We start from the raw sequence: 12,661 nt of genomic DNA on the forward strand, positions 1-12,661 counted from the left end.
GATCCTCTTACAACTAGGCGAGAAGTTGTCAAAGAGCTCGAGGTTGACCATTCTACAGTTGTTCAGCATTTGAAACAAATTGGAAAGGTGAAAAAGCTCGATAAGTGGGTGCCTCATGAAATGAGCAAAACTTTTTTTAAATTGTCATTTTAAAGTGTCATCTCTTATTCTATGCAATAACAATGAACCATTTCTTGATCAGATTGTGACATGGAATGAAAAGTGGATTTTATATGACAACTGCCAACAATCACCTCAATGGTTGGCCCGAGAAGCTCCAAAGCACTTCCCAAAGCCAAACTTGCACCAAAAAAAGGTCACGTTGTGGGCAGCAAGCCTCCCAGGTGCCAAGGCAAGAGACCGAGGACACGAGCTGCTCCAGTATAATAAAATACAAAATAAGAATAGTTATACCAGATATAGATCTTAGATATGATTATATATGAATATCATTAATCATTAGTTTGTAGCAATTACTCTTTATTCCAACATTATAATAATCCTTGCTCTATAATCATAACCTAGGAAAAACCAGGCTATACAGAGATAGGAGCTGAGGAGACATAGTGAGAAGCGACCAGAAAAGAGTGCGAGCCTTCTGTTATGCCCAGACAGGGCCATCAGTGGGCTCCTTGGTCTAGCGGTAGTGTTAGCATCAAGGAAAAACACCAGCTACTTAGCGGACTGGGAAAGGGAGTCGCCCTTTCCCCGGGGATGTTTAGAGAAGACTCTACTTCTCCACCTCTTGTGGAAGGCCTGACATGAGTCAGGCCTGCCCGCGGTTATCCGGAGGCCTAACCGTCTCCCTGTGATGCTGTGCTTCAGTGGTCACGCTCCTAGTCCACCTTCATGTTCCATCTTGTACACCTGGCTCTGCCGTTTAGTTAGCAGTAGCAAATTAGTGAAAGTACTAAAAGTCTCTGATAAGCAGAAATAATAGTGTAAGCTGTTTCTCTTTCTCCTCTCTCTCTCTGCCTCGGCTGCCAGACAGGAAAGGGCCCCGTGTCCAGTGGACACATGACCCACGTGACCTTACCTATCACTGGAGATGGCTCACACTCCTGACCCTGCCCCTTTGTCTTTTATCCAATAAATATCAGCGCAGCCTGGCATTCGGGGCCACTACTGGTCTCTGCGTCTTGGTGGTAGTGGTCCCCTGGGTCCGGTTGTCTTTTCTTTTATCTCTTTGTCTCGTGTCTTTATTTCTACGCTCTCTCATCTCTGCACATGAGGAGAAAACCCACCGACCCTGTGGGGCTGGGCCCTACACATGGTCACTGTCTGGTGGTCTGCTGCCAGCGTGATCCGCCACAGCTTTCTGAATCCTGGCAAAACCATTACATCTGAGAAGTATCCTCAGCAAATCGATGAGATGCACCAAAAACTGCAATGCCTGCACCTGGTATTGGTCAACAGAAAGGGCCCAATTCTTGTCCACAATACCCGAGTGCAGGTTGCACAACCAATGCTTCAAAAGTTGAATAAATTGGGCTACAAACTTTTGCCTCATCTGCCATATTCACCTGACCTCTCACCAACCAACTACCACTTCTTCAAGCATCTTGTCAAATTTTTGCAAGGGAAACGCTTCCACAGCCAGCAAGATGCAGAAAATGCTTTCCAAGAGTTTGTTGAATTCCAAAGCATAGATTTTTATGCTACAGGAATAAACAAACTCATTTCTCATTGGCAAAAAATGTGTTGATTGTAATGGTTCCTATTTTCATTAATAAAGATGTGCTTGAGCCTAGTTATAATGATTTAAAATTCCCAAAACCACAATTACTTTTGCACCAACCTAATACCATTGAATCTAATATTGCTTTGGCCAGTATGGCCATTTTAATGATATTTATTCTTCCTATCCCTGTGCATAGAATGCTTTTCCATTTGTTTTTGTCATCTCTGATTTCTTTGAGCAGTGTTTTGTAATTCCTGTTGTAGAGATCTTTCACTTCTCTGGTTAGCTGTATTCCTAGATATTTGTTTTGTGTGGCAGTTATGAATGGAATTACGTTCCTGGTTTGGCTCTTAGTTTGTATGTTTTTAGTGTATTGGAATGCCACTTTTTTAATGTTGATTTTGTATTTTAAAACTGCTGAAGTTGTTTATCCGATCAAGCAGCTTTTGGGCAAAGACTATGGGGTTTTCTAGATATAGAATCATGTCATCTGCAAATAGGGATAGTTTGACTTTCTCTCTTCCTATTTGGATGTCTATTTCTTCCTTCTGCCTGATTGCCCTGACCAGGACTCCCAGTACTATGTTGAATAGGAGTGGCGAAAGAGGGTATCTTTGTCTTGTGCTGGTTTTGTTTTTATACTGGCTCTTCACAAGGCTATATATATTCTTTAGTTAAGAGTAGACATCTCGATGGACCAGTGACTATCACCCTATTAACCAGTCACGGGAACACTGCCATGCATTTGGTATTTTAACTTTTGGGTATGCTATCACATCACAGAAGGCCTGGTCCCCTCCCCATCACCTGCAGCCGGACTTGTCTTTGATTCCTACCAATCACCTATATTAATTGCGCCTAAATTCAATATTCCGACAGGGCATAACTACCCTAAGGTGCTAATTAATTCATGCTTGAAGGACATAACAGTAATTAATAGACAAACACACACAACTGCTCCCCTTATTGGTCTTTTAAAATGAAAATCTGCAACCCCCTCCCCCATCTCTGACTTCATCAACCCAGGAAAAAAGACACCTTGCCAAACTTCAAAAACAAGTAAGCCTTAATTCAACTCTACCAGAGTCCAAAATATTTGTATTTTAGCTTTGGGTATCCCCAACAGCTACCCCTCAACTAATGCAAATTTTTTTAGGAAACTAATCCCCTGCCAATCTAATTCTACTTTTACAACAATTATATCTAACATGCACACCCATCCATTACTAAGCCCATACCCTAAATTTACACACCCTGAAAGGCATCATCTGTCACCTTGTACACCAACCACTTGCCAGTACTAATATTTACTCCACCAACTCCTGCTAACTCAACTTTAAATCCCTGAACCCTACAACTGTGCATATTGCCTGTATCTTCTTCTATACTCCAATTTTGCATTTAACATATATACAGTTAATGTAGCTTAATTATTTAAAGCAAGACACTGAAAATGTCTAGATGGGCTTATACAGCCCCATAAACAGACAGGCTTGGTCCTGGCCTTTCTATTAACTCTTAGTAAGATTACACATGCAAGCAGCCCCATCCCAGTGAAAGTACCTGTAAATCACCTTGATCAAAAGGAGTAAGTATCAAGCATGCACAAATGCAGCTCAAAACACTTTGCTCAGCCACACCCCCACGGGAAACGACAGTGATAGACCTTTAGCAATAAACAAAAGTTTAACTAAACTATACTAATATCCAGGGTTGGTTAATTTCATGCCAGCCACCACAGCCATACGACTAACCCGAGCTCATAGAACTCGGCATAAAGAGTGTTTTAGATCTATCCTTAATAAAGCTAAGCTTCATCTCAGTTGTATAAAACCCTAGCTGAAATAAAATAAACTATGAAGGAGGCTTTAATACTTCTGAAGACACAATAGCTAAGACCCAAACTGGGATTAGATACCGCACTAGGCTTAGCCCTAAACTCCAATAGTTAAATCAACAAAACTATTCGCCAGAACACTACAAGCAATAGCTTAAAACTCAAAGGACTTGGCGGTGCTTTATATCCCTCTAGAGGAGCCTGTTCTATAATGGATAAACCCCGATTTACCTCACCACCTCTTTCTCAGCCTATATACCATGATCTTCAGCAAACCCTAGTAAAAGTCACAAAGTAAGCACGAGTATCTACATAAAAACGTTAAGTCAAGGTGTAGCCCATGAGGTGGTAAGAAATGGGCTACATTTTCTACACCCAGAAAATCTCATGACAACCCTTATGAAATCTAAGGGCTCAAGGAGGATTTAGCAGTATATTAAGAGCCAGAGTGCTTAATTGAATGAAGCCATAAAGCACACACATAATGCCCGTCACCCTCCTCAAGTATTAATTTAGAGATTAGTTTAACTAAAACCCCTACATATTTATATAGAGGAGACAAGTCGTAACATGGTAAGTGTACTGGAAAGTGCACTTGGATGAACCAAGGTGTAGCTTAACACAAAGCATCTGGCTTACACCCAAGATTTCACCATAATCTGACCACCTTGTGCCAATTCTAGCCCTAAACTTAACTAATAGTACTACCAAATAACCTTAATCAAACCATTTACCCAAACAAAAGTATAGGTGATAGAAATTTTGCCCTGGCGCAGTAGACATAGTACTGTAAGGTAAAGATGAAAAAGTTAACCAAGAATAAAATAGCAAAGATAGACCCTTATACCTTCTGCATAATGAATTAACTAGAAATAACTTTACACAGAGAACCAAAGCCAAGGCCCCCGAAACCAGACGAGCTACCCAAGAACAGCTGAAAGAACACACCCATCTATGTAGTAAAATAGTGGGGAGATTCATGAGTAGTGGTGATAAGCCTACTGAGCCTAGTGATAGCTGGTTGTCCAAGATAGAATCTTAGTTCAACTTTAAATGTACCTACAGAGTCACTTAATCCCCCTGTAAATTTAACTGTTAGTCTAAAGAGGGACAGCTCTTTAGACATTAGGAAACAACCTTCATGTAGAGAGTAAAAAACTTTATCCCCATAGTTGGCCCAAAAGCAGCCATAAATTAAGAAAGCATTCAAGCTCAACATCCAACCACTCTAAATTCTAATCACACCACTGAACTCCTAACACCACATTGGACTAATCTATTACTTTATAGATGCAATAATATAAGTAACATGAAATATTCTTCAGTGCTTAAGCCTACATCAGACCAGAATAACCCACTGACAAATTAACAGCCTAATATTAATAAACAACTCAACAAATTTATTATTACCTATACTGTTAATCCAACACAGGCATGCTCTAAGGAAAGGTTAAAAAAAGTAAAAGGAACTCGGCAAATTTTACCCTGCCTGTTTACCAAAAACATCACCTCTAGCATTATTAGTATTAGAGGCACCACCTGCCAGTGGCATATGTTCAATGGCCGTGGTACCCTGACCGTGCAAAGGTAGCATAATCACTTGTTCCTTAAATAGGTACTTGTATGAATGGCCCCACAAGGGTTCAGCTGTCTCTTACTTCCAACCAGTGAAATTGACCTGCCCGTGAAGAGGCGAACATGAATACATAAGAAGAGAAGATCCTGTGGAGCTTTAATTTATTAATGCAAACAAAGCTCAAATAAGCCTGCAGGCCTTAAACTGCTGTCCCTGCATTAAACATTTTGGTCGGGGTGACCTCGGAGCATAATTTAACCTCCGAGCAACCTATGCTAAGACTAAACCAGTTTAAGTGAATTACTATACATATATTGACCCAATAATTTGATCAACGGAACGAGTTACCCTAGGGATAACAGTGCAATCCTATTCTAGAGTTCATATCAACAACAGGGTTTACGACCTCGGTGTTGGATCAGGACATCCTAATGGTGTAGCTGCTATCAAGTGTTCGTTTGTTCACTGATTAAAGTCCTACGTGATCTGAGTTCAGACCGGAGCAATCCAGGTCTGGTACATGTGTATTTAAGTCCTCCACACCTCCCATCTACAAGTCTTTTTAAAACAAAGAAAATATGTTTGGTTAAGAGAAGGCTGGAAAATGAGGGGGTTTTACTGGACAAAAAATGTATAGAGACTTATGTAACAATTATTATCTGATATTAATATCTGATGGTAATACATGATTGATTGAGAACTAGGGTGAAGTGACATAATCCCAAACATACATGGGAGAATGTTCGGGGAAATCAAAGCTGTTTTTCTTAATGGAATCTGAGTTCTGAGAAAGAAGACATGCAAAGGAGGATGTATATATATGAAAATATATGAAACATTTGTTGTTTTAATTGTTAACACAAATTTATATACTCATATATTTAAGTGAGTCTAATTAGAATATTTAATAAATTAAGTTTATGCCTGGAGTCCTAGTTTTAGTATTACAGGCAAAGAAGCAGAGTTAGAAGGAAGGAGGGGAATGAATTATGCATGCTGTGTTTGAGGGCCTTTGGAACTTCCGAATGCTGGTAGAGTACATAGTTGGCACTCTTTGTCAATGGGGTCCTCATTTGCAGATTTAGTCAACCTCAGATGAAAAATATATTTTAAAAATTACAAAATAACACAACAATAAAAATACAAAATTTAAAACACTGAGGTATACCAACTATTTACATGGCATTTACGTTGTGTTAGCTATTATAAGTAATCTAGAGTTGATTTAAAGTATACAGGAGGATGTGCCTAGGTTATATGCAAATACTATGCCATTTTATATAAGAGATTTAAGCATCAGTGGATTTAAACTAATCCCCCATGAATACTGAGGGACCACTGGGTTGAGAATATGGTGCTGAAGCTCACAAAAACCCTTGCTGTGGGATTCTGACATAAGACACTGCATAAAAGCTCAACACACATGCCCTATAGTCAGTGTCTGTGATTCTCTGGAATCAAACTCTATTCTGTGAAAACAGGAACCGTGATGGTACAGGCTATTCTTGGCATGGGAAATGAAACCTCAGAGGTAATCCTACTTCCATGTGGTCCCAGAGCCCTGAGCTAGGAGATGTTTATCACTATTTGGGAGACCAGAACCCTCAGCCTTTCTCCCTTCTGCCTCATCTGAAGACAGGTGAGTCCTTTGCCACAATATGAAGTCTTAATTTAGCATTGCCACATTCTGGTTCCAGATCTTTCCCTCCTGGCTGAATATTAAGACTGCATTTTGTCTCTTGTCTTTCTTGGTATCTCTTCCCTATGCAAACTTCATGGACACTGGAAGGACTACAAAGTCCTGAGAATCAAGAAGCCTCCGTTGAGAAAGGGGGTTTTACTAGAGCAAAAATGTATAGAGATATATACAAGAATTATATATAATAATGTCTGTCTCTGTAATTATTCACACTTAGCAATTCCCAGCACCTTCTCCAGAGGACTTCCCTATCTAAACCAGAAAGGTAGTCTTTGGGGAAAGTGTTTTCATCAATAAAAGGCAAGCTATGCATGAGTTATTCCTGCACTGGGCAGCAAGAAGTGGATAGTTACCTCTGCCTTCGAGTACCCCTTCATCTGACTAGGACCTGAGACTCTCTCATAACTACTTCCAAGCCCAGGTTGAGCACTTCTCTTCTTTCCTTTCTTTAGTTGCTTCTACTGTGAGGTATAGATTTTACATCCAGTCACTGCTGAAGACTTTCATCAACTCATCACTCATCCTTAAGTCATCTCACACTGAGAACAACTGGGAGCCTCCCGTTTTCCTGTTTTTTTAAAATTTGTCAGAATCTCCCCAAACCTCTAACACCTTTTTTTCAGCAGGCGGCAGTAAAATTCAATTTATTTTTTCTGTTCTCAGCACTTATTCTTAAGACCAGATTTCATAGTAAAGTCTAAGGCCAAATCTCATTAATGATTTTAATGGTTACTTTTGTCTTAAAGGAGCCCTGATAGGACAAGAGTATTTCAGGGTTTGGTAAATCAAAACTGTTATATTCCTTCGTGACACATGACAGAGCGAGAGTAAGCAGGGACCCACATGTGTTACATGTAAATACATACAGACTTGAAGACATGGTGTTCAAATACTAGAGATATAATCGTAAAAACCCAAACCCCATGTCAGCATCATGTGAACAAAAATTTTAGTAAATACCAACTGTAGATCTTAATGAACTAGGGCAAAGGAAGTGGACAAAGCTGGGAGAAATTCTGGGATTAATCTTTGTATCTCACAATCAAAACCAAAGACTTTTTCGTTAAGAAAAAATGGGGGAAAGGGCGGAGGGAGAATGGCACTTGGTTTAGACATTGTTTACTGCAGCAGCACCCAAACCATTTTTAGCAGTATTACCAAACCATGTATTGGATTGTATTTTCTGTTCTGTCATGATTGATAGTGCAATTAAAGGCAGATGGACTAAAATCCTCCTAGGCAAAGGCTAAGTTGATTAAGCTGATAAAGCCTGAACACCAAGTCAGTGAAAAATGAGACTGAGAAAGTTATTATCACACAATAATAACACCATATTTTCTGAGGACTCAATGAATTCCAATTACTGCTCCAAGCTCTTTACATGTGTCTGTATAAATAGATTGCCCCATTTAATGCTCACAAGTTCTCCTGCTCCTTGTCTGATCAAGCCACGCTGTTCACTGGTTCCCTCTTCTGCATGTTCTTCTCTCTTGGGTTTGCAGAGTTCATTCCTGTTCATCCTTCAGAACTCAACTCAAATTCCACTTCCTTTCTCAACCTTTTTAATTAGGTAAAATCTTCCTATTATAGGCATTCAAAGCTATGTAGTTTTTATGTTCATAGCTTATAAAACAGTTGCAATGGAATGTTTTGTAAGAATATTAAAGACTTGAGTTAAGATAAGCAAAGCATCAAGCCTACTTTGGATGAGGGAAGTGAACAAAAATATTAGTCATTTGATGGGTTAAAAGGACATAGATGAAACTGCTTCAACAGGATGGCTGTGGGACCCAGGATGTTTGCAGGGGCTGTGTCATCACACACACACAATGACTTTATCAAGAGCCCATCCTGCTTCTCCACTACTGGGAGACATCCTCTCTAGCCCCAACTGTGCCATGACTATCAGGCTCCTCCGCTACGTGGCCTTTTATTTTCTGGGGGCAGGTAAGTCATAGACACAGTTCATTCCAAAATCTAGAAGGAATACTTCCTCTGTGTTGGGTTTGTGCCTGGCTCAGTATCAAAGTCCATCGCGAACTCTGTTGCCAATTTTTGTCTCTTCCCATAGGCCTCATGGAAGCTGACATCTACCAGACCCCAAGACACCTTGTTATAGGGACAGGAAAGAAGATCACTCTGGAATGTTCTCAAGCCATGGGCCATGACAAAATGTACTGGTATCAACAAGATCCAGGAATGGAACTACACCTCATCCACTATTCCTATGGGGTTAATTCCACAGAGAAGGGAGATCTTTCCTCTGAGTCAACGGTCTCCAGAATAAGGATGGAGCATTTTCCCCTGACCCTGGAGTCTGCCAGGCCCTCACATACCTCTCAGTACCTCTGTGCCAGCAGTGAATACACAGTGCTACATGGATACCGACACTCTGCACAGAAAGGGTCACCTCTAAGGTGAGGACATCTTGCCTCCAGAAACTTCATCTTAAACTACAGAAACCCCTGCAAATCTTCCCAGACTCCTCAGCTTTGAGGGACCAGTGTGCTTTAAGTAACAGTCTGGACTAAAGACTATTTCTGGCTCAGTCTCTAACAAGCTGAGAAATGACCCAGCCCCACAATCATCCTAGCTGACTTTTTCCTTGCCTCTAGTTGTTATTGTTCAATTGAGCTTGTACAAATTTTATCCTTCAAGATAAATGTGATAATATTTGACAGTTACCTTATGGCTAGCTGAAGAAAGTCTTTGTCAGCTAAGAAACAGGAAAAGGATCATTTGACTTTCTGCACAGGCTGTCTTTATCTCTGGTTCATGGTTCCTTCCTCATGTTAAACTTGTTCCTTCATACACAGCCACACAAAGTCCCTGCCCTTTCCTGACCCCAGTCCTGCACCTGACGTCTTCAGTTCCTCAATCTATGACTTTGAACTTAGAATAAAATTTTATTTTCACTTGAAATAAATGATTAATGATTATTTTCACTAATATCCCTCTAAATAAATGTAATTTTAGCTAAATCTGCATGAGGCCTAAGGAAGAGAAAAGGCTCCAACTTTGGCAAAGAATAGTCTTTAACAATGTCCCTGGATTCAGCCCTAAATCTCTTTGGAGACTACACTTACCATTGGAAGACCATCCCATGGCTAGGTGTTTCTTCTGTCTTAGATATGCTGAATCTCAGGGAAGTGTTCTCTATCCACATGAGATCAGACCTGGGACCCTGAATAGATTTATTTTTCACAAAAGTATAGACTGCTGTGGGGCCCTGGTTTCTGAGCTCAGATGTGAAATCTCTGTTTTGAGGTTACCAAAAAGTAAAGTCACAGAGTCTCTGTCCTGGTTTTGCCTCCTTAAAAAGTAGCTTTAATATGTTAGAAAAGAATCTAGAAAACATAATACATATTTTATTGTAAAAGTCATTTCTTGTTCATTCTTTTCTGTTTGTTTTCTACAATACTAGCCATTCCTCACTCTTCTTTGTGGGTTCTTTCTATTCTCATTTTCCTTATTTTGACCTTATTTCTGGACTTTTTGTTCTTTTCCTCTTAACCTATACATACATCTTAGACAATATCATCCAATCTATTACTTGAAGCATATGTCTCATTAGTTTCAAACTTATTCTCTAGCTGCCTACTAGATATTGCCACCTCTATATTTCATAGGCTCCTCAACTCAACTTGTCCCCAACAGAGTTCATCATCCTCCCAATAGCATATCCTCTTTTGGAGACATCATCATCTTGGGAGGCTCATCTCCAATGATCAGGTGTCCTTAGCAAACACCTAGAAGATTAAAAACCCCTCCTTACCAAACTCTTAGCCTCATGCCTTACCCTTCTGGCCTTCTTGCAAAAGTGATATGCATCAGAGAGTTGGCCTTCTGTATTCATGAGTTCCACATCCCTGTATTCAACCAACCACAGATCAAAAATATTTTTTTCAAAAATTGTGTCTATACTGAACACATACAGACTTTTCTCGTTGTCATTATTCTAAACAATACAGTATAACAACTACTTACATAACATTGCATTGTATTTGGTACTATGAATTATTTACAGATGACTTAAAGTATATGGGAGTATATGCATAGATTATATGTAAATACTATACCATTTTTTATCAGGGACTTGGGCATTTGTAGATTTTGTTATCCTTGGGAGGTCTTGGAACCAATTCCCCAAGATGCTGACGGGTAACTGTAGACAAATGTGATCATGCTACTGGATCCCCTTACCATTTCTCCATGCTTCTCCTTCATATTCAAGATAAAATTTAAATTTCTTCACCTGGCTTAATGGTATTTTGTGATCTGGACTCCAGAAATTAGCTTATCTTGAACACGTTATTCTAGCTATTTTTCATCCTGGCAATCCTGAACTTTTGACCATTTTCTATAGTCCATGTTCTCTTACCTATCCGAGACCCTGTACCTGCTGTCCCTCTATCTCTGAAGTCCGCACTTGTTGTCTACAGGGCTGACTCCTACTCCAGCATCTCATTAATCACTATGCTAACACAAGAAGTCTTCATCTGCTTCAGTTCTCAAAAGAAGTGAAAAGCAGACATTTCTCAAAAGAAGACGTTTATGCAGCCAACAGACACATGAAAAAATGCTCATCATCACTGGTCATCAGAGAAATGTAAATCAAAACCACAATGAGATATCATCTCACACCAGTTAGAATGGCAATCATTAAAAAGTCAGGAAACAACAGATGCTAGAGAGGATGTGGAGAAACAGGAACACTTCTACACTGTTGGTGGGAATGTAAACTAGTTCAACAATTGTGGAAGACAGTGTGGTGATTCGTCAAGATCTAGAATCAGAAATACCATTTGAACCAGTGATCCCATTACTGGGTATATACCCAAAGGATTACAAATCATGCTACAATAAAGACACATGCACACGTATGTTTATTGCGGCACTATTCACAATAGCAAAGACTTGGAAGCAACCCAAAAGTACATCAATGATAAGACTGGATTAAGAAAATGTGGCACATATACACCATGGAATACTATGCAGCCATAAAAAAAGGATGAGTTCATGTCCTTTGTAGGGACATGGATGTAGCTGGAAACCATCATTCTGAGCAAACTATCACAAGGACAGAAAACCAAACACCGTATGTTCTCACTCATAGGTGGGAATTGAACAATGAGAACACTTGGACACAGGGCGGGGAACATCACACACTGGGGCCTGTTGTGGGGTGGGAGGAGTGGGGAGGGATAGCATTAAGAGAAATACCTAATGTAAATGACGAGTTAATTGGTGCAGCAAACCAACATGGCACATGTATACGTATGTAACAAACTTGCATGTTGTGCATATGTACCCTAGAACTTAAAGTATAATAATAAAATAAAAATAAATAAATAAGTCTTTGTGAAGTTATGAACTTTGGTAGGTATCTAGAAGTGGAATTACTGAGTCATAGGGTAAGGGTATAATAAATTAAAAACAAAAACAAAACTTGTAAAATGTTTTCAGAATTGGCTATTTCATTTTACATTTCTATCATCAATGTGTGAGGTTCCAGGTTTTTCACATCCTCTCCAACACTTGGTCCTTTTTAATAATCGTCATTCTGGCAAATGTGTAGTGTCATCTCACTGTGGTTTTTAAATTTTGTTTCTCTAATAACTAATGATATTGAGCATTTTTTTGTTTGGTTATTGGTTATTCCTATATGACCTCTGATGACATACCTATTCAAATCCTTTAATCATTTTAATTGGACAGTTTGTCTTTTTATTTACTGAGTTTTAACTGTCCCTTATCAGACATATGACTTTCAAACATTTTTTCCTGCTCTATGATTTGTCTTCTCATTTTCTTAACAGGTGACTTTGAAGATAAACCATTTTTTATTTTGATGAGGTCCAATTTTTC

The 12,661-nt window shown here is 39.4% G+C and overlaps 2 gene segments (V, D, J or C); both read left to right on the forward strand.

Moving 5' to 3' along the window:
• Positions 1-12,661, forward strand: part of LOC100935916 (T cell receptor beta constant 1-like) — a 288,343-nt gene that overhangs the window by 112,404 nt on the left and 163,278 nt on the right.
• Positions 8,692-9,347, forward strand: LOC129060500 (T cell receptor beta variable 25-1-like). The segment is given in 2 exon segments: positions 8,692-8,740; positions 8,865-9,347. Coding segments are annotated over 2 exon segments (399 nt in total).

The sequence above is a fragment of the Pongo abelii genome, chromosome 6, assembly GCF_028885655.2.
Source record: "Pongo abelii isolate AG06213 chromosome 6, NHGRI_mPonAbe1-v2.0_pri, whole genome shotgun sequence".
In the NCBI taxonomy this organism is placed as follows: domain Eukaryota; kingdom Metazoa; phylum Chordata; class Mammalia; order Primates; family Hominidae; genus Pongo; species Pongo abelii.